General features: G+C 32.9%; 1 protein-coding gene and 1 pseudogene across 1 annotated transcript in view; one reads left to right on the top strand and one right to left on the bottom strand.

The window, feature by feature from the left end:
* Positions 1 to 8,482: 8,482 nt before the first annotated feature.
* LOC148303261 (uncharacterized) lies at positions 8,483 to 10,099 on the bottom strand (annotated as a pseudogene).
* Positions 10,100 to 15,851: 5,752 nt separating this feature from the next.
* LOC148303260 (octopamine receptor beta-1R-like) overlaps positions 15,852 to 26,603 on the top strand; it is a 52,285-nt gene continuing 41,533 nt past the window's right edge. Inside the window, exon 1 of the mRNA XM_088270246.1 lies at positions 15,852 to 16,872. Coding sequence (XP_088126372.1) covers positions 15,984 to 16,872 — 889 coding nt within the window. The 5' untranslated portion in view covers positions 15,852 to 15,983. The remainder of the gene's footprint in view (positions 16,873 to 26,603) is intronic.

Here is a 26,603-nt window from a genome sequence, read left to right as displayed (position 1 = left end):
ATATGATTTTATTGTCTATGGAGGAATCTGCGTATGTGATTGGAGAACTGGAAGAGGCGAGGGAGAAGGAAAGTAGAAGACTTGTCCTGTAAGGGGAAACGTCAGGGACTTAAAAAAAAAAAAAAAAAAAAAAAAAAAAAACCTTATTGATCATTGCTTTATTGCTGTCATTGTTAGTTATTGGTTGATTTAATTAGTTTGTACGTGTATTGGTTGATGATAGGATTATGAAAAATATCAACCGCCTACAAGAAAATATTTTGTAAAAATAAAAAAAAAATAAAAATACTTGTTGATATGTTATTTATGCGTGTAGGCTTGATGATATTTTTACGTTGCATTCGTCGTTATCGAATAAAGAGGTAAATGATTTGGTTATTCATTTTATCAAGCACCCGATGATGGATGTATATACGTTAATACATGTACAAATAGTAGACATATACACTATCGGATGTACGATGTCCATATGTTAGGTACATAAATCGAAATGACCTCATATTATGAAGATACGTCAGTCGTCAGTACGAACGTGCAAAAAGGTCAAAGCAATTTTGCTTTGCTAGACATGCTAGACATGTTAGACATGCAAAATTTACTTGCCATTTTTAACAATACTTGTTTTGCTCAGGATCGTTTTGCTGCTAACTTCATTTGTGTTTATCAATGTCACTGACAGCCCCTTTTGACGCGTTGTTTTCTAAACGAGATGTATTTCTAAATAAGATAAAAAGTTTTGTTAATTAATATATTGTATAAAAAAGGAAGAATCGGTTTCTTACGTTACATTATTGATCCGAAGTCTTGAAATTCGTTGTCTAATGTCCAATCAACTTGGATATTTCAGAAAACGATAACCTCAAAACTCCCAAAGAAAGATTGTGTCCACAGAAGAAAACCTCTCTCAATATTATATTATCCTCGCAACACTGTTACGTTGTTCCCGTGAAAACTTTGTATTCTCTTACGTTTCCTTTTGGAGTCATTTCCAGAGTGACGATGTCATGTTTCGAGATTTTTCTATTCGTCAAATCACTCTGAACAATCCACCGATCCCCATCTTTTATAACCCCAACATGAGTTCTGCTGAGATAACCATAACTTGACACGTCCACGTCTACGTGTGCAAGTGTGTGTTCATTTTCAATTTCGTGGATTTGCTCGTGCAAATCCACGAAACTGCACGTGTTAATGCACGTGTAATTGCACGTGTACTTGCACGAGTAATTGCACGTGTATCTACATGCATTTGCACGTGTAATTGCACCTGTGAATGCACGTGTAATCGCACGTGTTTCATCCACGATTAATCGCACGAGGAACTGCACGTGTAATTGCACGTGTAGTCCCACGTGTAATCCCACGTGTAATCCCACATGTAATTGCACTTGTAATCACACGTGTAATTGCACGCCTAACCCCACTTGTAAATCCACGTGAAATTGCACTCACGTGCACGTGCAATTTCACATTTGCACGTGTAAAATTGGACGTGTACTTGCACGTGTAATCACACGTGTAATTGCACGTGTAATCGCACGTGTAAATCCAGAGAAATGGCGCGTGTAATTGTTCGTGTAATTTCACGTGTTATTGCACGTGTCATTTCACGTGTAATTGCACGTGTAATTTCACGTGTAATTGCACGTATAAATCCATGAGAAATGGCACGTGTAATTGGACGTGTACTTGCACGTGTAATCGCACGTGTAATCGCATGTGTAATCGCACGTGTAATTGCACGAGTAAATCCATGAGAAATGGCACGTGTAATTGCACGGTAATTTCACGTGTAATTTCACTCACTGACAGTTCCGTTTTACGCGTTTTTTGGTATCGGCTAAATTAATCTTAAAAGCTTTGCAAGTTTAAAATTGATATTTTAAATTAAAATAAAAACCCGATATTCAAGAATATCAAAGATGGCAAATAATGGTATTTCCTATCAACTTAGACATTTCAGAAAATAATCTCAAAACCACCGGAAGAAGGAATGTTTGCACATAAGAAATATCTTTCTCGATTATAGCCTCGCAACACTGTTTCGTTGTTCTTGTGAACACTGTATATTCTATTACGTTTCCTGTTGGAGTCATCTCCAGAGTGATTACAGTCATTTTACGAGATTTTTTGATTCGTCGAATTTCTCTGAACGATCCTGTTCTACTGAGTTCTGCTGAGATAACTAAGGGTACGTTAAGAAGTGGCACGTCCACGTCTACGTGTGCAAGTGTGTGTTGCACGTAGATGCAAGTCTAATTGCACGTGTACCTGCACGTGAAATTGCACGTGCACTTGCACGTGTAAGCAGTTACACGTGGTATTTCTAAAAAAAATACACGTGCAATTACATGTGCTATTTCTCAACAAAATAAACGAACTTTGACATTTGAAGTTTTGAACTTTGACAATTTTAACATTGACCTTTGAACTTTGACGTTTGAACCTAGACATTTGTTCATTAATCTTTAAACTTTGACGTTTGAACTTATACATTTGTACTTTGACATTTGAACTTTGACCTTTAAACTTAGACATTTGAACTTTTACCCTTGAACTTTGAACTTTGAATTTTGACCTTTGAACTTTGATCTTTTAACTTTGACCATTGAACTAAGCCGTTTGAACTAAAGTTCATACTAAGTCCGGACGGAGATGAGAACACGGAGATGACACGGAGATGAACACGAAGACGGAGATGAAGACGGAGATAAACACGGAGATAAACACGGAGATGAACACGGTAATGAACACGGAGATGAACACGGAGATGAAGACGGAGAAAGAGATGAAGACGGAATCGGAGAACACGGAGACGAAAACGGAGATAGAGATGAAGACGGAAACGGAGATGAACACGGAGATGAACGCGGAGATGAACGCGGAGATGAACACGGAGATGAACACGGAGATGAACACGGAGATGAACGCGGAGATGAACACGGAGATGAACTCGGAGAAGAACACGGAGATGAACACGGAGATGAACGCGGAGATGAACACGGAGATGAACTCGGAGATGAAAACGGAGATGAACACAGAGATGAACACGGAGATGAACATGGAGATGAAAACAGAGACGGAGTTAAAGACGGAGATGAACGTGGAAATGAACACGGAGATGAACACGGAGATGAACCTGGAGATGAAGATGGAAACGGAGATGAACACGGAGATGAACACGGAGATGAACGCGGAGATGAACACGGAGATGAACTCGGAGATGAAGATGGAAACGGAGATGAACACGGAGATGAACGCGGAGATGAACGCGTAGATGAACGCGGAGATGAACGCGGAGATGAACGCGGAGATGAACGCGGAGATAAACACGGAGATAAAAAAAACGGAAACGGAGATGAACACGGAGATGAACGCAGAGATGAACACGGATATAAACACGGAGATGAACCCTGAGATGAAGATGGAAACGGAGATGAACACGGAGATGAACGCGGAAATGAACGCGGAGATGAATACGGAGAAGAACACCGAGATGAACACGGAGATGAACACGAAGATGAACACGGAGATGAACACGGAGATGAACACGGAGATGAATACGGAGTTGAAGACGGAGATGAACATGGAGATGAACACGGAGATGAAAACAAAGATGAACACGGAGATGAACACGGAGATGAAGACGGAGACGGAGATGAAAACGGAGATGAAGACGGAGATGAAGCCGGAGATGACGACGGAAATGAAGATGGAGATGATGATGAAATGAAGACCGAAATGAAGACGGAGATGAAGACGGAGATGGAGATGGAGATGAAGATGGAGATGAGAGATGAAATGAACAATAAGATGAAATGAATATGAAGACGGAGATGAAGACGATGATGTAGACGGAGATGGAGACGGAGAAGAAGTAGTGAGTGAGATGAGATAGTCAAGTACTAGAACACTGTGATCACTTAAAGAGTCATCTTTATTTGATATTACAAAAATATTTTCACTTTTTTCAATATTAATATTTTTAGTATTTATTTTATATTACCCTGGGCTGGTCCCTGAAGCGCAGGAGTGATCATCTAACCTTCATGTAAGTATTGATCAAGATGCAGTGCATAAAGGTAGGTTAGCTAGTTGCTCTTGTGGTAGGTACTTTTTACTTCTAAATTCATAATATAAATACAGTCGAACTCGGTTATAACGAGGATGAAAGGACCGACTGATTTCGCTCGTTATAACCGTTCCTCGTTATGTCCGAAAATATGTAGTTTTTTAAAAATACCTATCACATGAAGTTTTTTTTATTTGGAACGGTCACATAACACAATATGTCATAATAGTAACATAATTCATACAATTCATCCATTACGCACATGTCATCTTTTTCTGTCAATCCAGTTTTCCATAAAAAAATGGAAAATCTTGTGCTGCTTGAGTACAAAACCATTGTAGCAGTTTGATTAAAATTCGTACGATCACAGTTCCCATATGTTTTTTTTAATGCAGATAAAAATACAATATTGACACTGAGAATGACGAAAACTTTTTAAACACTTCAATTTTAATTTCTGCCTGGTCACAAGAGACCCTTTTTCTTATTAGTACATTTGTTTATAATTCGAGGGTTTGTTTTTAACTGACCTGCTCTAGAATTGATCTGACATTCCCCACCTCTTAATGTTTATTATGCAATGTCCATAGTAAGCAATGTCCATAGTATGTTCTATATACATAAAAAATATGGAAACTATCGTAAAAATCCCCAAAACAAGCATGACGTTCAAAAACTATATAATAAGTTATTGTAACAAAGTAGGTATTGTAACAAAGTAGACATGACAAAGCTTGCAATTTGCAACATGCAATTGAAAACCCATATCGCTCACTCCTTTCAACAACGTCATAAATCAAAAATCGTAAATTTTCAGTTGTGCATGTTTTCGAAATGCCCAGAAAATGTACTATATCCCAGCAAAAGCGGCTTATTTTTTACTTAATATTTACCAGCTACAGGGCAAAAAGTGTTGTTTTTGCATTTTGAAGAAAAGTTATTGTTTAATTTGTTTTTTAAAAACTAAATATTTTTCAAATGGAGAATAAACCTTTAGGTTTTACCTAAAAAGATCTGTTGCACAGTAAAAAGTTCAATAAGTGGCTTGATATTTATTTTTAATATATTGTATTATATTTTTAAACTTTAAAAACGTTCTCCTGAAAAATCAAGTATTTTGATTTATGACGTTCTTGAAAGGAGTGAGCGATATGCGTGAAACATTTTTTTTAGTGTCGGTGACAACACCAAATTAGTGTTTAGAGTTATAAACGTAATGCCATCCCGGCGGCAACGGTCTTATTGCGCGGTCGGATTTTATTGCTTAAGGTCGAAAATGTTTTGAAGCATTCAAATATTTTCAATATCAAAAAAGACGATCTCTTTTTGCTCCCTATAGCCGAGAAGTTTCTCGATATAACTGTGAATAAATGTATGGAGAAAATCAGAAACCAAAATGTCAACGAATGTTTCCTCGCTATATCTCGCTATAGCCGTGCTCCTAATAACCGAGTTCGACTGTATACGATTAAAAAAAGTTTTGCTCAATGTTCGGTATTTATTTGGAAAAGACCTGGCAACCCTGCTTACAAGTCACCGTCGTCGGTATACCGATACCTGCAAAGTCGCTGTAGAGCTTATCTATACGGTTTAGTTCTCTGCTTCAAAAAAAATCGTATCATCTCCGAGTCCGACGTAATGTTGACATTTGAATGATTACGGCTCGGATAAACAAAAAACGAACGCGCAAATATCCAACTATGATAGGAGACTCGTCGGTTGCCGGAAGCTGGGAGGATATCGGACGGCCAATGCGGCGACTCGATGCATGTCTGTTGTTGTTCCGATTCGGAACGAGCACGGACAAACATCACCTCCGGAGTTAATTTCTGAATTACAATGAAGATATTTATTTGGTTACATATTTTTACTACTTTTTTGTTAGTTTGGTGTGTATCACCCTCTTCTTCTAGATACCTAGTTCGATTTGCCGCATAATTTACTACATAAATAACTAACGAATTGAAATCGTTTTTAGCCGGTGATCGAGAAAATTGAAAATTTATGTGGGACATACGGAGAACTGTCAAAATCAGTTATAATAGGTGCATATGATTTGAACTGTGATAAAAAAACTCAATATTCGTTAATATTATTGACTGTAGGCATTGTACTTATGAATTAAAGGCTACACAATAAAGATAATCATCAAATATGAATGATTTAAATTTCATGAGCACACAACGGGATTATGTAGGAGCAATGAGGATTATTTTCTCGTTACTGCTGGAGTTGCAACTACATACTTAAACAATAATGACTTGCATGTCACTCTTGAAGTACCTATATGTCATGTAACACGTGCTGATGAAATTAAAAATCTGCGGATAAATATAAGATTAGCACTTAATGAAGTTCTATAGGAACCAACATCCGTAATATTTTATTCAGTTTTAGATGAATAAGTTTATACCACATATAGATTGGATCAAACGCCCAATAACGAAGTCAGAGCTTAGCTAGTGTCCGCATGCCGCGACATGCGACTGAAATTTCACACATAGAAAATCTTCATTTCACACCGACAATTATAAAAAAATTCAGATGTTTAAATTAATGTTTAGATCAACACAAAACACTATAATAATAAATGAAATATACAAAACATATACCTACATTTTTTTATAAATTAAATTATTATAATCCCACAATAATAGACACACCCATGTATCTTAAAAATTATTTGTAATCAAATTTTTTAAATGTTTATATTCTCGAATTTGCATATAATAAATAACAATTGAAAAAATATCACTAAGTTATTCAATATTTTAATATCCACATTAATCATTAAAAAAACTAATAATATTTCTAAAATAAAAATACAATGCACATTCTTTTTTAATATAAGTTTTACGAATACATCAGATGAAAAAATAATTTGACGTGAAAGGAAAAGGAAGCTGATGATTGTGTAATATAAATTTATCAAAATAGATATTGTTTACAAAACACGACATCCGTGCATGATCCGTGTACACTTCTGAAGGGTAATAATGACCAAAGTGCAGATAAACAAACACTAACGCGCATTAAAAATGCGTGCGAATATAGATCACATACGCAGGTATTTTTGAAGTTATTAGATTGAATTTCGTATGACACATATTTAGGAACTTGCAAAAACCGTAAACAACATCTCCAACATTTGGGAAGAAAATAATTTAAGCTAGGGGAGACCACAGAAAAAAGATAAATCATTGCCTCGATCAAAATCGAAAACACAAGGCACAGCGTTGACTTTTTATATTTATTGGCATATTTTACCATCCGGTTTTATTAATGGTTATTTGCATTTAATGTCTATATGTAGTATATAATTTTGATGTAAGTATGCCATTTGGACGTTTTGCTTGAAGGTAAGGAAACTGGTATCGGTATGTAGTGTAATAATAAATCATCTATAAATTTTCACCATCTTATTTTTATTTAGAATTTTATTATTAATCTTTTAAAATCAAATATGTCGAAAATAATTCAGAGTTGTTCTGCACTTATAATTTGACGACAGGAATGAAATGGCCGCCGTTTTTGTTAGTGTGATTATTTGACTGACATTAATTGAATGCATTTGTTTATCTCAAAATATTATAAATGCGATATCTGAAATGTAATATTTACATATTTTCATAATGCATATTCTTAGATTTAGTATGAAAATACTGAATAGACATTATATCTCGACAGCATTTATTGCGTTGTTGCAGTAAAAGTAGAAATATGTATCATAAATAAATTTTTTGAAGAATTTGCTATTTACTTACCTAAAACCGCAAGAAAATGATTGTTTGTGAGGCCTAAGCTGCTGCAGTCGTTATTAAAAATTGAATTAAGTTGTGGTAGATGGGAGAAACTACACACGTATTGTTTGTAATATGGTGGAGAATATTATTGATTTAACAAAAATTATTTGATTTATTCAAATAAAATACTAGTGATTTTTTATCAATGTTTTTGATTTACCGCGCCTGAAAAAAAAAATCATTTCATTGAATAAATTAAAATATTGGTGAATGAGAATTAAGAGCAAAGTGTATTTTTGTTGACAAAGTATTACAAAATAAACATAATGAAAGACAAACAACGATGAATAAAATAATTATGAGCAAAGTGTATTTTTACTGAACAAAATATTACAAAATTAATAAAAAAAAAACAAAAACGACGTAAAAAACCCGTCCTTAGTCCTAAGCACAGATACGCAAAATTACATGGCGCTGCTTCAACAATACTGCCACCCGACAGTAAGAGCAAGCACTATACAACGTTGCCAAATCTATGCGACAGCAAATATATTTTTTAAATACTGTTTCGATAAAGCGTTATGTGTTTTTATGTCATCTGTGCACATTTTGATTTTTTTATGACCATGAAATTTTTTCGAGTACCCAGTTAATATTCTTACAATGATCACCGTCCCAAGCCGCGAATATCTTTGCGACTTATACATGGGCTGTTCAACGCACGAGGAGCTGAAGACGGTTTAGCAAAATAGACCAGAGTGGCGAAGGAGGTGCCATTTGTTGCTGCAGACCAATCCACGGGATTGAGACCAGAGAAGAAGGCTGTCTTACTATTGTAAGGTTATGTGAATTGTGTATTATGAATACACAATTTAATATATGTATTGTAACATGTGTGTTACAACACATTTATGTTTGGAATTTATTTAACAATATTAGTCACAAATAGCATCTTTTTCAATTTAAATTTTCAATAAAAAAAAATACATATCCCAGTTTTAAGGCGGCCACTTCGTTGGGCATATACAAAATAATTTCGGGGGGAGAAAACCCAAAAAAAAAAATTCGGCGGAAGGGGGAGAATCCCACAAAAAAAATTTCGCCGGGGAGAAATCCTAAAAAAAAAATTTTCGGCGGGGGGGTAGAAATCACAAAACAACATTCGGCGGGGGGGGGAAGAAATCCCATTTAAAAAATCAGTGGGGGGGAGAATTGCCAAAAAAAATATTTTCGGCGGGGGGGGGGGGTAAATCACAAAAAAATATCGGCGGGGGCGGGAGAATTGCAAATTAAAAATGCGAAGAGTTATAAAAGAATATAAAAGATTTATCCTACGAATTAAAAAAAAAAATCTTTATCGAAATCAATACTCATGCTGTTATCAAACTTTTGGTTAACGTGCGGGAGACTATTGAAGGTTGAGTGATATTCTTCCGGTATAACATTATGTTCGCAAAGGTACATCAAGTCTTTATATAGGTTCTGGGATTGATAATGTTGTCTTATAGGCAGTGGTTAATTCCATTGTTTGTCTTGTTTGGCCTCTTGTACCTATAAGCAGTCAACAATCATTTCCTGAGCGTCATCATCAAGATTCTTCTATTATTGATAATATTCGCTAATATTCGATAAACTAATTATATTTAGCTACATTAGCCACCCGTATTTCTTTTACTTTGTTCCAATGGACTCTTTCGTTTTAGGTGTTTTTTTTATCCACTTTCGATGTTTCAATCAAAATTTAATATGATTAATATCATTTGGCGACATTTCTTTTATATTATATGGTTTTCCGTTCACTTTGGCCCAACGCACTAGAGTACACCATTCTTCAGGTGTATAAATATTTTACCTTTGGAGGTTTTTTCTATTAAAGCATGGACACTGTCTCCTTCATTTTGCATATGGCCCTATGCGAGGAATCTGTGACATATGTTTCTATTTAATTTTTGCGAAGCATATAAATACATCAAAATACAATTCTGTTTCGGTTTTGCCCACCGCAGTTGTCCGACCAAAGTCTCGAGTCTTTCAATCCTACGGACGCCTCCTTGCAAATAAAATTATGTACACAACTGGAAACCTCGTTTGCTTCCCTTTTCGCGATATTTTCAATACACATATAGCATGTAGCTTCTCTATGGTCAAGATCGAATATTGTGAAATTGTACACCGACAGTTTTCTCTTATAATAAAAAATACTGACTTCTCCGTGAGGAGCATTCAAAACCTTTTGGAAGTCGAATGTTGCTGCGGTAACGGTGGGATTGTTTTGTGCTTCCATTTTATCTTTTTTTTTAATTCGCGAGAAACTATCTTATTCTTATTACGTTGCTCATATCGCTCACTCCTTTCAAGAACGTCATAAATCAAAAATCGACAATTTTCAGTTGTGCATGTTTTCGGAATGCCCAGAAAATGTACTATACCCCAGCAAAAGCGGCATATTTTGAACTTAATATTTACCCGCTTAAGGGCAGAAAAAATTGTTTTTGCATTTTGAAGAAAATGTATTGTTTAATTATTTTTATAAATAAATTAAATATTTTTCAAATGGAGAAAAAACCTTCAGGTTTTACCTAAAAAGATCTGTTGCACAATAAAAAGTTCAATAAGTGGCTTGATATTTATTTTGAATACATTGTGTTATATTTTTAAACTTTAAAATCGTTCTCCTGAAAAATCAAGTATTTTGATTTATGACGTTCTTGAAAGGAGTGAGTGATATGTATTTCTTTGGTCTGCGGTGGGGTTTGCCGTATTCTTAAAAGAATGAAATTTTACGAAAATGGCGGTATACAAATTATCCTAAATTATTATAATTATCTTTGCCTATTGTTTAGAGTTAAGAGCGAAATATAAATTATTTGAAAATTATTAGTGAACGTGCGAGTTATAATTAATAATTGCATAACCGAAGCAAAAATTTGAAAGTTTAAAAAAGTATTATTTCGTGCTACAAAGCTTTGTGTAGAACGCTAACTATGTATAATAGCAAGCGACGTATAGAGCGTGAAGTGGTAGGTAGCGCTTTATACGGGGACTTATTAAAAATACCATTTTGTACTCACAATGTGCGCACACTTTTATATGATACTTAATACCCAATGCTTGATAAAATGATACCATAAATTACGAAAAACTATTTAAAAACTTATTCAAAACGTTACAAAAAACAACATACCTAGTTATGTGTTTTGAAATTTCATATTATCCATAGCTTCATTTTCGTTTTTAGTGACTTTTTTCACCACTTTCTCTCTAAAGCTTACTTTTTTACCTGAAGACAAGCTTCTTAAATATATATATATATATATATATATATATATATATATATATATATATATATATACATATATATATATATATACATATATATATATATATATATATATATATATATATATATATATATATATATATATATATATATATATATATATATATATTATATATATATATATATATATATATATTTATGTATATATATATATATATATATATATATATATATATATATATATATATATATATATATATATATATATATATATATATATATATATATATATATATATATATTTATATATATATATATGTATATATATATATATATATATATATATATATGTTCGTTTTATATATATATATTCGTTTTTAGTGACTTTTTTCACCACTTTCTCTCTAAAGCTTACTTTTTTACCTGAAGACAAGCTTCTTAAATATATATATATATATATATATATACATATATATATATATATATATATATATATATATATATATATATATACATATATATAAATATATATATATATATATATATATATATATATATATATATATATATATATATATATATATATATATATATATATATATATATATATATATATATATTTATATATATATACAGTATCTACTCAATGAATTAGGGCCACCCATTATTTTTTTGAATACTCTGAAATCTTTTGGATTATTATATTTATTTTACATAAATACTTTAAGTTTTCTATTGACATCTAATATCGTGTATATTACCTTCAATAATATGTAAAATATACCTGGATTATTTAAGCCTTTACAAATTTTCAAACCCTTTTTCTGAGAAAGGTCCCTAATTAGTACAGGTAGACAGATAGTTGAAAGTTCTAAAAATAGTCCTATCTCATTTATTAGTGAAGTTTCTTGAGTTCTGGTTGTTGTTTTGTTCAGAGAGGTTATATAGTTATCGTGTCTTGTGAAAAAAACTTAATTTTTAATTTTAGTTCATAAAGTATAATTTTTTTTTGTAAACACAAGTGTTTTTTTTGAAAAGGACAAAATGGGAAAAAGTAAAGACATTTCTGAGGAAAAAAAGTCTAGTGTTATAGTGCTACAGAAATTAGGAATACTATCTAATAGAGAAATTTCAAAAAAAGAAAACGTTTCTCGTCAAACAGTGGACAGAATTTCAAAATCAATAAAAAATCAGTCACCCGCCACCAGCAATCGGCGAAAGAACTGTCGTAGGATTAGAAAAACAACACCGAGGACTGATTGAAAAATCGTTCAAAGTGCCTTAGAAAACCGTAGTGCATCAGCAAAAACATTAAAAATAAAATTGGAAGAAGAGGGTATAAATATATCGGTATCAACACTGAGGCGACACTTTACGAAGTAAATCTGAAATGCAGGCGCCCTGTAAAAGTACCAAAATTGACACCACGAATGAAAGCGGATCGATTAAAATGGGCCAGGCTACATCGAAATTACTCGGTAGATGATTGGAAAAAGGTATTTATTTAAATTGAATTTTCAACATATCATTTTAGTAAATAAACTTATATATTTGAATTAAACTTAAATTTTCATTATTTTTCAGGTCATCTTTAGTGATGAGTGCCGGTTAGAAGCCGTGACAGAGAGCCGTCGATTCGTCAGGAGAACACCAATGGAACGTTACAATGAGGCCTGTGTGGTAAAAGTTATCAAACACCCCACTGCAACAATGATATGGCCATGTATTATTAACAATTTACCTGCGCCGTTGTTTTTCGTGGAAGGAACAATGAACCAAAATTCCTATAAGCAGGTCCTCGAACGAATTTTATTGCCCTTCTACCATACACTCGACCCAACAGAAGGTCCATACACCTTCATGCAGGATGGGGCACCTTGCCACCGGGCTAAATCAATAATAAAATTTTTGTCTAACAAAAATCTGCCTTTGCTCCCCTGTCCTGGAAATTCTCCGGGCCTTAATCCTATAGAAAACGTATGGAGCATGTTAAAAAATAAGGTATACTCATTTCCAAATCCGACAGTAGACTGTCTAAAAAAAAAATATTCAAAAAATTTGGTCAGAAGACGAAGAAATAAAAAACATGATAAAACAGTGCATTTTAAGTATGCCAAAAAGAATTGAGGCAGTTATTTCTGCCAAAGGTGGAAATACTAAATACTAACTATATTTATATGAAAATATATGCATAATTTAAGCGTAATAAAGTGTTCATGTGTAAATAAAATTCAATGTTGTTTTATTCAAGGTTTTCTCTGAGTTATTCCTGTTTGAATTGAGAAATTGCGCGAAATTCTGCGTGGCCCTAATTCATTGAGTAGATACTGTATATATGTATATATATATATATATTTATGTATATATATATATATATATATATATATATATATATATATATATATATATATATATATATATATATATATATATATATATATATATATATATATATATATATATATATATATATATATATATATATATATATATATATATATATATATATATATATATATATATATATATATATATATATATATATATATATATATATATATATATATATATATATATATATATTTCGGGCTAATCCTTAAAATAATTAAAATTTTGATAAAACCTTTACTTTCATATATAGTCTATTTTGAAATCCCTTGAAGTTTTCAAATAATAATTTGTGTTAAAAAACGTGACAATACTCAGATATTAAGTATTTCAGAGTAAGGTAAATTGGCGAGTGAGGGGCGCATGCGCAGGAGGATTGGCGCCTCCGCCGACTGGAGTAAGTGGTCGCTGGTCGCAGAAGGTCCAGTACAGGAGACATGTCTCGCGGGGTCGTACGTTCCTCGCGCTCCCGGGCCAGTCCGCGTGCGCTCGAAACCTGATCACGCGATTTAAAAATCTTTTACACAGAAGTCAATCACGCTAATATTTTAAAGTCGAGACGTACATCACTTATATATATTTCACATAGAATCTTAATAACCGTGTGTTTTCATTCATTATAATATAAAACAATAAGTGATGTACGTCTCGACTTTAAAATATTACGCGTGATTGACTTCTGTGATAAGTAAGTGTTTACTATTGAGCTGGATCAGGTTGTCAACATTTTGAGTTGAAGATTTGCAAGGTAATAATGTTGTGTATATCTTATTAAAATATTAAATTAAATTAATGAATAAATTTAAAATTATAACTTTTCTGTCGAAAAGTTTTTTTGTACATCATGAGGATACTACATCTATACTCGTATACCATATATACATGTGTATACATATATATATATATATATATATATATATATATATATATATATATATATATATATATATATATATATATATATATTCCGTAGTGTAATGGTCAGCACGCTCGGCTACCGTTCTGGAGGTCCCGGGTTCGATTCCCAAGGGGGGTAAAATAAATATAAGTGATTTTTTCACTGTCATATTTATTCAATATTACCCTGGACTGGTACCTGAAGCGGAGGGCTGATCACCTTTCCTTCAAGTGTAAACGATCAAGATAACACTGCGTTTATATGACGCAGTGCCCTATGCACCATTGGGGTGCGGATAAGGGTTTTATTATTTATTATATATATATATACATATATATATATATATATATATATATATATATATATATATATATATATATATATATATATATATATATATATATATATTTATATATATATATATATATATATATATATATATATATATATATATATATATATATATATATATATATATATAATATATATATATATATATATATATATATATATATATATATATATATATATATATATATATATATATATATATATATATATATATATATATATATATATATATTTATATATATATATATATATATATATATATAAATATAATATATATATATATATATATATATATTTATCAATAAATATGTATATTTTTTTAGCTGAATAATAATATAAACATAAATTAATGTATAAATCACATTCATAACAAGTCTTAAATAACAGAAATCAAATAAAAACGTCCGAAAAAATCATCTTATAACGAAAATGTTATATAAAAATGAATTGAACGATGGTGAAAAGTTTTATAATTTTCCTTCATCTGAAGTTATACTCTTTGATTAGATACTGCAAATTCTAATACTCAGTTATGTTGCTGGAGAGAAAACTTAACAACCATCGCAAAAGTAAATTGACAATGGGAGGCTTCTCCGATGATTTTTTTTTATCAGTAGTATGAAACTTGTACCAGTAAATTTATTTAAAAAATGATGATACGCTTACACCATTAATTAAATTTAATCAAAATGGTGCAATGTATTAACTCTTATTATGAATTATTATTTATCTATTTGAATATCAAAAAGGTAAGAGTGTTTTATAACCGTACCATATATGTATTTGACGTTACCTACGAAGTGCGTTTTGTCCACAGACCACAGACCGACGGCGATGTAAGACAAGGGAGGTAGACATGGCGAGAGGGCGCCGCCGGGAGGTGAGTGCGCGGCTAGGCTAGGGGCCCCCGAGATGCTCGTGCACCTGCTGACGCAGTTCCCCGCGCCGTCGCAGCCCGCGCCGCCCTTCCCGGCGGCCAGCAGCTCGCTGCTGCCGCCCTCGGGCTACGAGTTCCGCTCGGCGGGCCGCTCCTCCGCCGCGCCGGGGCCGCCCTCGGCCGCGCCGCTGCCGCCGGGCGGCGCGGAGGCGCTGGCGCCCGCCTGGCCCGACCTGCTGGCGCTGCTGCTCAAGGGCTTCATCTTCGGCACCATCATCGTCAGCGCCGTGCTGGGCAACGCGCTCGTCATCATCTCCGTGCACCGCCACAGGAAACTGCGCGTCATCACCAACTACTATGTGGTCAGTCTCGCCATGGCCGACATGCTGGTCGCTCTTTGCGCGATGACGTTTAACGCGAGTGTCGAGCTGACGCAAGGAAAATGGATGTTCGGTTACTTTATGTGCGACGTGTGGAATTCCTTAGATGTGTACTTTTCTACGGCCTCTATTTTACACCTGTGTTGCATTTCCGTAGACCGATATTACGCGATAGTGAGACCTCTAGAGTATCCCATAACGATGACTCACAGAACCGTGTGCTTCATGTTGGCGAACGTTTGGTTACTTCCGGCGCTCATCAGCTTTACGCCCATATTCCTAGGCTGGTACACGACCGAGGATCACCAGAAGTTCAGGGACGCGAATCCGCACATTTGCGTGTTTGTTGTGAACAAGATATACGCGATCGTGTCTTCGTGCGTGTCGTTCTGGATCCCGGGGGTGGTGATGATTACCATGTACTGCCGCATTTACAAGGAAGCCATCAGGCAGCGCAAAGCGCTGTCTCGCACGAGTTCCAACATTCTCCTGAACGCGGTGCACTTGCAGCACACGTCGCACGCCGCACACCACTCTCATCACCACTTGCATCCCAGTGACGGAGATCTGGGGCTCACCATCGGTCAGATCCGTCCCGTGAGTCCAAATTACAGCACGTTTGTCGAAGAAGCGTCGGAGAGCGCTCCGGTGGTGGCGATTGGCGTTCCGGAGGCGAGTCCTCACAAGGCGGTGAGCATGAACTGTGACACGGCGTCCAGCGGCTACCAGTCGGGGGGCTCGAGCAAGCGGAGATCTAGCGCGGGGCTCGCGGGGCTCGCGGGACACCGCAACAGCCGGCAGAGCACCAGCTCGGCTAGCACTGCAGGAGGGACGATCCATTTTAGAGACTATAGTAGGGCTGCTACGGAACTAAATACAAATGGTGAGCAATTAATATTTCTTTACCCGCTTTTACTGTTACATCAATTTGGTTTTCTAGACGTTCACGTAGGTAAATTATAACAAAAATAATAATTGTCCAACAATTATATGTACAAAATTTTATTTGTCAGAAAATTACAAACACTGAAATCCGAAAAAGAAAATTTTAAATTAATAATTACTTTTACTGGTTCAAACATTAAATCTTTTTATAAGCTGGCAACAAATATTCAACCGCTGGCGTTGGTCGTCTTTTAAATGGAAGAAAATTTAATCAAATATCAAGTATCAATTTATTACAAAAAATGAATACCCTACGTGCAGACAACCCTCTAAAATTTAGCCTTTGCGTGTTATTACTATAAAAATAGTTTATTCGTCCAGGTTATCTTCGTTCTTGTAGGAACATGTCAAAAGTATAATACTTTTTTTTGCTACTTGCTGTGTATTCTGAGAGTAGAAAACCTCTGCATTACTCGTAGTTACTCGATTTAGTAATTAAATACGGTAGTATTACTAGTATATATACAAGTAATTTACTAACATATCATCACCCTGGTTTCCACAGAGGTAAATAATAAAATGTTAAACTTCTCTGTCTTTTCAAACATTATTTCAACTATAAACGGTATCTATTTGGTATTTTAATTTTCTTGGTAAATAAAAAAAATCGTAAAAAAACAGTGCCTTATATTGTTATAAATATTGTAAATACTATGAGTAAATATGTAAAAAAACTCGTGAAACGATGATTCAATTAAATGTTTTCTGTTAGAGTATGGAAGTAGTTTTATAGATTATTTTGTCAAACAAAGTTAACGTTATGAATAATTCTTAGCCCCCACTAAAAAATTATATTAATGAGAGAATGTAGTGTAGAATAGAATGTAAAATTGTTTAAGCGATATATTTCTCTAAATATAACATAAAACAATGGCGACTTCCTAACGAGAGACGTTATTCATCTTAATGCTTATTTTATGGTAAAATATTTCTTTTATACAAATGGGTCTGAAAACGAGATATTCATTTTATGAAAAAAGTGTAAAATACCTTAATATATTAACAAAGTTTATTACTTGCCTAATCTTTCCTTTCACTCAGAACACGAAAACTACTTACTTTTATCTCTCTCATATACCTACATGGACAAAGCCACAATACTGAGTTTTTCATCATTGGGATATAGAGCAGTATAAATACCATTGAGAGGAGTTAAATATTTAAATGTTGTTAATGAATTCATTTAATGTTAAAGTTCCTGTACAATAAAATAGGCAAATCTTTTCATAAACCTTTTTAAAAATACTTAAATTTTACTAGGCTATGATTAAAACGTAGTGTTTTTTTGTTTGTTTTTATAATAATTTATATATTAGGAGGCTTATGGACGAGAAGCAATATTTTCCAATAAACCAAAAACTAAAAACCAACTGTTGATATAAGTCAAAGTTTTAACCTTTAACAGTTTTTTGACATTGAAGGATGGATAGTGCTTTACACAAGTGTAAACGAATTGCATTATGAATGCTCAAATAATTACAACATTGTAAATTGATGACGTCAAGGAACGCAAAAGTAGTACTACCAAGTAAACAGTTGAGAGGGAGGTAGAATAGACAAGTAAAATGAAATTATGGACAGTAAGGGTTCTGAGGATAGATAGAAATGTTTCAAACCATTTTGAAAGTTTTCATGTATGGTGCATTTTTCACACAAAAAAGTAACTTTTTACTTAGTTTGTCTGCTTGCACACTCTTTTTTATTGATAAATGATGTGCCATGATAAAGATAGAAAATGTTTTCCCTTAAGAAGAATTAAACGATAAACCATGAAGAAAACATAAAGTTTTTAACAAGATATTTAGATGCAAATATGTGAAATATTATACAGAAGTGGAAAATATATAACAAATTTAAGCACTGATAGAAATGAGGTTTTTTAATTTTTTTGTCATACTGTATAGTTTTTTTTGCTTTCCGAAATTTTTGAACAATTTTGCATTTTCATATAATCTTTCATGTTTAAACCATCAATGCTTATACGTGTACCTCAAATGTTTTGACATAGTTCCGTATCGGGTTGGAACTCAAATCTAGCTGAATAACAAAACAAATATTCTACTTATCCCTGTCACTAATACTTCTAGTAACAGAGATATTGAATATTTTTAGTGTTTTTAATTCATATAACAATATTTACAATTTAAATAATTTTTGCTACTTAGTTCAACAACAAAAAATGATTTGAAAGTATGGTCAAAGCTTCAGTTGGAAATGGAAGAGGAAAACCTCTTCCATTTCTTTACTTACATAAAATTTATGTATTAATTTTAAATCATAAATTAAAATGGAGTTCAACAAATTAAACGCCAAGTCAATAAATTAATTACATAAAATTATTGTTTTTCACATTTAATTTTTCACCTGCGTCATCTATACTCCATCAAATATATCTTCTTCTTCTGTGTGTCTCATGTGAGGTTCCCTCAACGTCAACTATTACTTCAGAACTGTTCACAGCGCCTAAACGGTTCTGATCCCCATCCAAAATGAAATATGTTCCATTACTAAATTGGAAGATCTCGTGCGTAGAATCGGTCACCCTACTTTCGTGTTATCGAGCATCAAGTAAACACCGCCTCATTCCGATGCGAGGCTCTATGCATCACTTTGGTGCGGATGACGCATGACGTCCGTCATGAATCCGTCAGATTAAGCGTACGAATACTGGTTCACAGTTTGCGAAGTAAGCGATCCTTGCATTTACTCATTATGAATCACTCCTCCTTTTTCTTACGGAGTGTATGGAGTATTTAGTGAAAAAACGAACTTTTCGATGCCTCGGGAAAACCCATTTGCTTATAAATCGCCATTCTATTGACAAATATAAGTTTATACAACGAGTTGAGTTTAAAAATCGTATTTCATTTAAAACAGCCACCGTTTACTAAACATATTTATAAAATACATTATAAATACCACAATATTTATGTAAATTATAAACAGTTCATAAGTCATTTATTTTCGACCTTTGAAATATGACAAATCTTTATTCAACATCGGAAATATCTAATTGTACCAAAACACAATGAGTCCACGCATATTATTTACATGCTTAGGGTCTTTTTAATTTGTCTAAGGAATATCTGTTCAAAGTTATACTAATGATGTCGCTTTGATTATAAATCGCTCACATCTTTCTACATTTAAAACAGGGTCCGGAAGTCACATAAAGATTATTTTAGAACAATGATATTATGCCGCGCATGTATTGTACTAGAATATTTTCTCCGCATTTACGGTCTTATTACCTTCTCCTCACTCCCGTCTTCGCTCCTTCCTTTAGAGCCTTCCGTAATGCTATTATGGGAAGATCTTCCTATAACGGCTGCTTAATTGATTTAGCGTTTACTTATCCTTATCCCATATACTTCTATCTGAAACAAATAAAATGAAATCCCTTACGAACTTAATTTAGGAGCAGCTTAACAGCGCTAGTCTAGGGGACGATATTTTATTATTGTTTTAATAGAGTTACTTCTTTCATGAAAACGTTAGAAACTTGAAACTGAATAGATTTTTGGAGTGATATTTTTCGACAAAACACCTCTCTGTATTTCATACCAATTTTTTTAATCGAATTAGAAACAATAAATTAATAAAAAGGAATATCTTTCTTTCCTTCGATTATTTTTGAAGCATTTATTTTTTCGTCAGCGTAGTTTGTTATTTATTATGAAACACATGTAGTTCATTAGATGTTATTTTTCTAAAACCTTCCTCCGTGAACAATTAAATTGTTGAAACTTAATTTTTTATTCATAAACTGAAAAGGTTTTTGCATTTTTTTGTTTCGTTAACAAAACTTTAAGGTGTCATAATAATTGTACGCTTTATGTTTTGCACAGCAATAAATAACATATATCGGTATTTAAATACGTACTTAAATAATTGTACATGTTTATTTTCGGGTTGTGGTCCTGTGGTTAGTTTCACGGACTCTTAAGTCAGAGTTTCTCGGTTCGAACGCACTCTACCACAAGTTGATACCTATTTATAATAATAAGCCGCTTAGGCTCACAGAAATAGTATGAAATTGAAATAATTGTGTAAATAATAAAAACACATATTTCTCTTTTAAAAAAATATATATGTGTCATAGTTTGTCACTTAGTTAGTGACAAATAACACTTTACTCTATTTACAAATATTAAAACTACCATGTAAAGCAAAGAATCCTTTAAGATGAAATTTTCTCGACTTTACAAGCAAAATGTAAAAAAAATTGTCAATCTTCGTGTAATTTGTTTATTCTATTTTTCTGTCCAAATTTTCAACTATAGTTGTGTCGTTGAACATACAGCTATTCATCAAATATTTCCCTTTAATATTTTGAGTTGTACTTTATCGATTTCAATCTTTCTCATATTTTATTGCCAAACGATTGACTTATAAATCATGGCTTAGTCCGGGACAGTTGTTAAGTAAAGTTTAAATGTGAATAGTAGTAGTCAGTTATAACGCAATATTACAGTAGTAGTCGGTTATATCGCGGGTTTGCGGGTGGTGTATCTGACCCGAGTTAAACATATGATCACCGAATCAGCGGCATCAACGAATTGTCCAAAATTATGATATTTTTCTACGAAGAACATGTCAAATTTAAATTCCCTCTAGATTATTTTTATACCAGTACCTACAAATGTAATCATTATATAAGATTGGTAATCGAGTATATTACTTTGAAACATAATTAAATTCCTTAGCTATGGCGTAAATTTATCCGGAAAAAGATTTAGAAGAGATGTAAGAGATACAATATTTAATACTTGATTAAAATTTACAGGGAAAATGGCCAACTGAAATACCATACAGATTGTTATTCGGATATTTCAGTCTTATGTTTCCTGTATTGCGATTCCCTCGGATATAATATTACAGACCCGGCACCAGTTTGGCTCTACCCACCTCGATCCAACAAATTTAGCGAAGTCGATTAATTAAATCAACATTTATTTTCTGGCTTTTTCTAGCTTGAAAATTTATTTGAGTATTCCCTGGGTAACAAATAAAATAGATTTTAATTATCAGTAATGAATCTCACCATCGCGACTCAATATCTGCATCAGATTGATGATGTCTCTTGATGATTGCTAATCGAATCTCAGGGTGATTCATTTTAAAACGTAGTGCAATTTCATCAAAGTAAATATGGTATCTCAGAATAACAGACTTTATAAAAAAATCCAACATAACCTTCATTTATTATCATCACAGTCATTCATAAGATTGGGGAAGAACCGAATGGAAATTATATAATTCGTAATTAGATTTTTTAGTAAAAATTAAAGAACTCGTGATCAATATCAACATTTGACCTTTTGATCAATATCAGGGAATAAATTCAGTTCTTTTCACTAACATTTAAGTTCCTCCATTGTTTCCTTGCATTGAAGCATTTTCCATGTCGTTTGTACTTTCATTAAGTTTGACATAATATGCTAGCGGTCTTCCGGTAGGAATAAATGCAAACACTGTTTTAGGGCTGACGAACGTTCGCAGTACAATTTGGATCTGGTTTAAGTCACGTTTTTATTAAATTTAAGTTTCGTACTGACATTTATTGGTGAAAATGCATTTTATATAATAAAATAATAACAATATAGTTTTTTTCCACATATGAACATGTTTTATGTATTTTATCACGTTTTTATGGTTGATCACCATAAAACATAGAGGAATAAATGTTAATAAAATCCTTCCATCGGAGTGCATCTTGTGCCTTTGTTTCTCTTGTCCTGAAAAATAAATGCGATTTTAAAAAAAAAGTTTTCATACTTATTCTGAGTAGCTTAATAATCTTAAAGTATTAACATAAATTTCACAATCCACCACTCCATAGACAAATGTAATTAACTTTTTATTTTATCTCAAATACTTTCCGTTATCTTCCTTTTTCTAATTAAAAAAAAATAATACTTTATTACACTTATTTCTGAAACATACACACATACTCGTATATTCCATGTGACAAGAAGGTTTTGTTAAATACAAATTTCAGTGCTGCAAACTGTTTGTTAAAATTTTAATTACTCATAAGTGTAGCTAAAACTTCTATTTGATGTATTAATCCATATAATGAGATGTGCCTACAAATATTTCAGTCATTTAAATAACAATATGTTTGAATGGGTGAAACCTCCGTATTATATTATATGTTTGCGTATAGAGCCAGAGAAGCAGTGAGGGCATAGTCTCGGCAGGTCGGTCCACGGGCCAACAACACCAGCAGTACTGGTAGCTGGTAGCTGGTAGTGCTGTAAGAGAGTAGTTCTCCGCGCCGCCCCCCCCCCCTCCCCCGCCCCCCGCGCTGCGCACCGCAGCACCAGGGAACTAAAATCAATACCCTCCATCCACCCTCTCGCGCTGCAGTCAGCTGCTTCCTACACACGACGCTCCACTCCACTCCACTCCGCTCCTCGACGCTCCACTACGCGGGCTACTCTTCCACTCTATAACGCTAGCTCTCCGATCTCTACCGAGTGCATAACAATTCGCGTCTCACACGTGTTCATAGCACTCATTAGTAAATCCTGGAATACAGAATAGCGATCGACAGTTTTGTTTTGGTAATTCGGATGCAAGTAACGGAATATAATCGAATACAAATTATATTATAATTTGGCTCCTCATACATTGTAAATCATAAAACGATTAAAGCACTACGGAATAAATATGATACCTGCGATACCTCTTTTTCATTGCGAGGCAAGGTATTTTTTTAATCTTATTTTCCTTTTAATCAAATGAAGTTGGGTGCGAATAAAGGATTTTAATTTTTTTTATCACATATCAGTTTTAGTTACTTTAACATTTTTGTTTACAGATTGCTTATGAAATAATAAATCGTTCATTTAAAAATTTAATTACTAACTAATAACTTTTGTTACAATATATCCTCCTCTCAACAAAATTTTTGTTAGATTTATATTATCCACTGACACTTCGTGATGGAATTGCATTTTTTAATATATTATTAGATTAAAACCAATATTTTTAGCTTTTCCACTTTATTTTTATTTGACCAGCGACCGGGTTTCGTCGTCACCTACATTATCAGACTGGTGATGTCGGTAACGACGAAACTCGGTCCCTGGTCAAATAAAAATAAAGTGGAAAAGCTAAAAATATTGGTTTTAATCTAATAATATATTTAAAAAAATTGTTTGAAAACTAGACACTAGCTTGAACACTCTTGTAGTTTTTAAAAATCTATTAAACCCATATTCTATGTAATTTTAAATGTAGAAAATTATATTTAAAAATTTCCATGTAGATACTTAATTTTATTTTAAAATATCGATACATTACGCTAATCAATTCTCACGCACTCGATATCCATTTATTTTCAAGCATTGCTTATTTATTTATATTCTTATTGACATTTATTAATGGATATTATTTATCATCAACATTTTTGCAAACATTAATAAACAAATAAAAACATAGAAATTACTTTTTAAGAAATGGTACTGGTGTGTTAAGAAATTGAGAAATTGTATCACGCTTGAGGTCCCGTGCTTGATTCGGGGGGGGGGGTCTGAAATAACACAAGGGATTATTTTTTTCAAATGAATTTATATAAAAAACCCCAAACATTATTTTAATTAAATTAAACACTTGAATAATCCACTGAATTGAGTTTTATTTTTATTTACGACTAGTTTCGAAAACGACAATTGTTTTCATCTTCTGGTACAAATTAAAACAATTAATTTGTACAAGAAGATGAAAACAATTGTCGTTTTCGAAACTAGTCGTAAATAAAAATAAAACTCAATTCAGTGGATTATTCAATTGTTTAATTTAATTAAAATAATCATGTCATTCCACAAAGTAAATGCCGATTCAATAAATAATATAACCCAAAACATGTTTTTGTAGTTCAGGCATAAGAAAAAATATATAATATGTTGTTTAGTACCAGTATTAAAAGGAATTTTAATAAAATATTTTTCTAAACTTCTAATATTTCTCACTTCTCTCTTTTTTCTCTCTATACTGGAATAGACCGGTCAGTTTTAATCGTTGAAGAGCAGATTTGTCTTTGGATAGTAGGCACTCGTAGTCACAAGTCATTGAAAATACGTGTCTCAAGAGATCTACGGTATTTTACTACCGTCCACGACTCTACAAGACTATTGTTTTAACGTTCTTTACGTTTTATGTTCAATATGATCGTAGTAATACATAAAGTTTTTTTTGTAAAAAATAGTCACGTCTCTCGAAATATCTGAATTATGTCAGTAAAATGTTGACAAAACTCTTTCCCAGAATAAGTGTTAAGATACTAGACATATTTTCTTAGTTCGGAGTTCTCTAGGGCGGAAATAAATAACAAGCGTTCCGAGCAAGTAGCGCGACAACTCTTTCAAGGGAAAATTTAAACGTAAGGGAGGATTTAGTATTATCCGCCTTCGAGGGATCGAAATTTTTTGAGAGAAGTACTTTTTTGAGCCGAGCAGAAGAGTAAATACTCAATATACAAATGTATGGTATATCGAGTAAATTACTTGTAGTAAAGGACGCAGGATGGTGTTACACCTGTTTTTCCATTTCATCCACCATTGGTCTAGCCTCGAGTCGAAGTCAGTTGTTGAAACCGAATCAATCCCTTACTACCTACCACGAATAACAATCTAGGTAAATTTAATTCCAAAATCTAGGAATTGTGATTTTTGCAATTGGATTCATGATCCGGAACTTCGAACATAAGGTCAACGTTTTTAGAATTTGACATACTCGTTCATATTTTATTAAACTTAAAACTTATCCAAATGAACTTGTTATTACTTATAATAAATACGCTCCACGCAATAATAGACGAACTCTTATTCTCGTATTTTCGTTTTCTTTGTGTGAATATTTTATTTTGAAATATGCAAAATTAATATCCATGATGAAGTGAGTTTTATGTAGATCATAGAAATATCTGTTATTATTAGTATTTTTCATAAAATATGTTTTTAATGAAAAAAAACATCCGGATATATGTATTTCGGATACCTAGACTGACAGTTTCATGAAATCCGAAATTTACAGCATAGATACGAATTTCAACTGGCGTGTTAATGCTATGAAATAGTCATGTCATGTGATAACTAACCCATATCTGACCAATGAAACGAATTGTCAATCTCAGTACTAAGTGCGGTAAGCTCTCTAGATTGTGTATTCATGGAGATCCCGCTCCTTTCTCGTTAATTCAATCATAATACACATCACCCCCTTACCTCTTATATTTAAAACAAAGGGAGACTTGACACCTGCAGTCCTTTCCATTCCTACTTGACAATTTCAAACGACCAAACATTTCAGAATTCCATTAAAATTGCAAATTAAAAATGCCGAAAAAAAAATAGAGATTAATTGAATTCTTATATCGTGTATTCTACTCTCACCGATTTTGTACTATTTTTTGTGGTAAATTACATCCCGTTATTAAATTAAATTGAATGATTTATGAGAAATGAAATTTAAAACGGTTTTAAAGCACGCTGATTCATTTTCGTTTAAACAATATGGTAATTATGAATTTTCTACTTTTTCTTTAATATGTCGTTAAAGGAATTTCATACGTCATACCACGTACCACGTCAGTGAATGGTTAGTTTTTGTAATAAGTCTATATACTTTTATAATTAAAAATGTCCAAAAGTCGATTTTTAC

Source organism: Brachycentrus maculatus, unplaced genomic scaffold, assembly GCF_059751285.1.
Source record: "Brachycentrus maculatus isolate JH-2025_06_01 unplaced genomic scaffold, ASM5975128v1 h1tg000376l, whole genome shotgun sequence".
Lineage (NCBI taxonomy): Eukaryota > Metazoa > Arthropoda > Insecta > Trichoptera > Brachycentridae > Brachycentrus > Brachycentrus maculatus.
The sequence above is the reverse complement of the archived record's forward strand: the minus strand, read 5'-3'. Positions and strand labels throughout refer to the sequence as shown.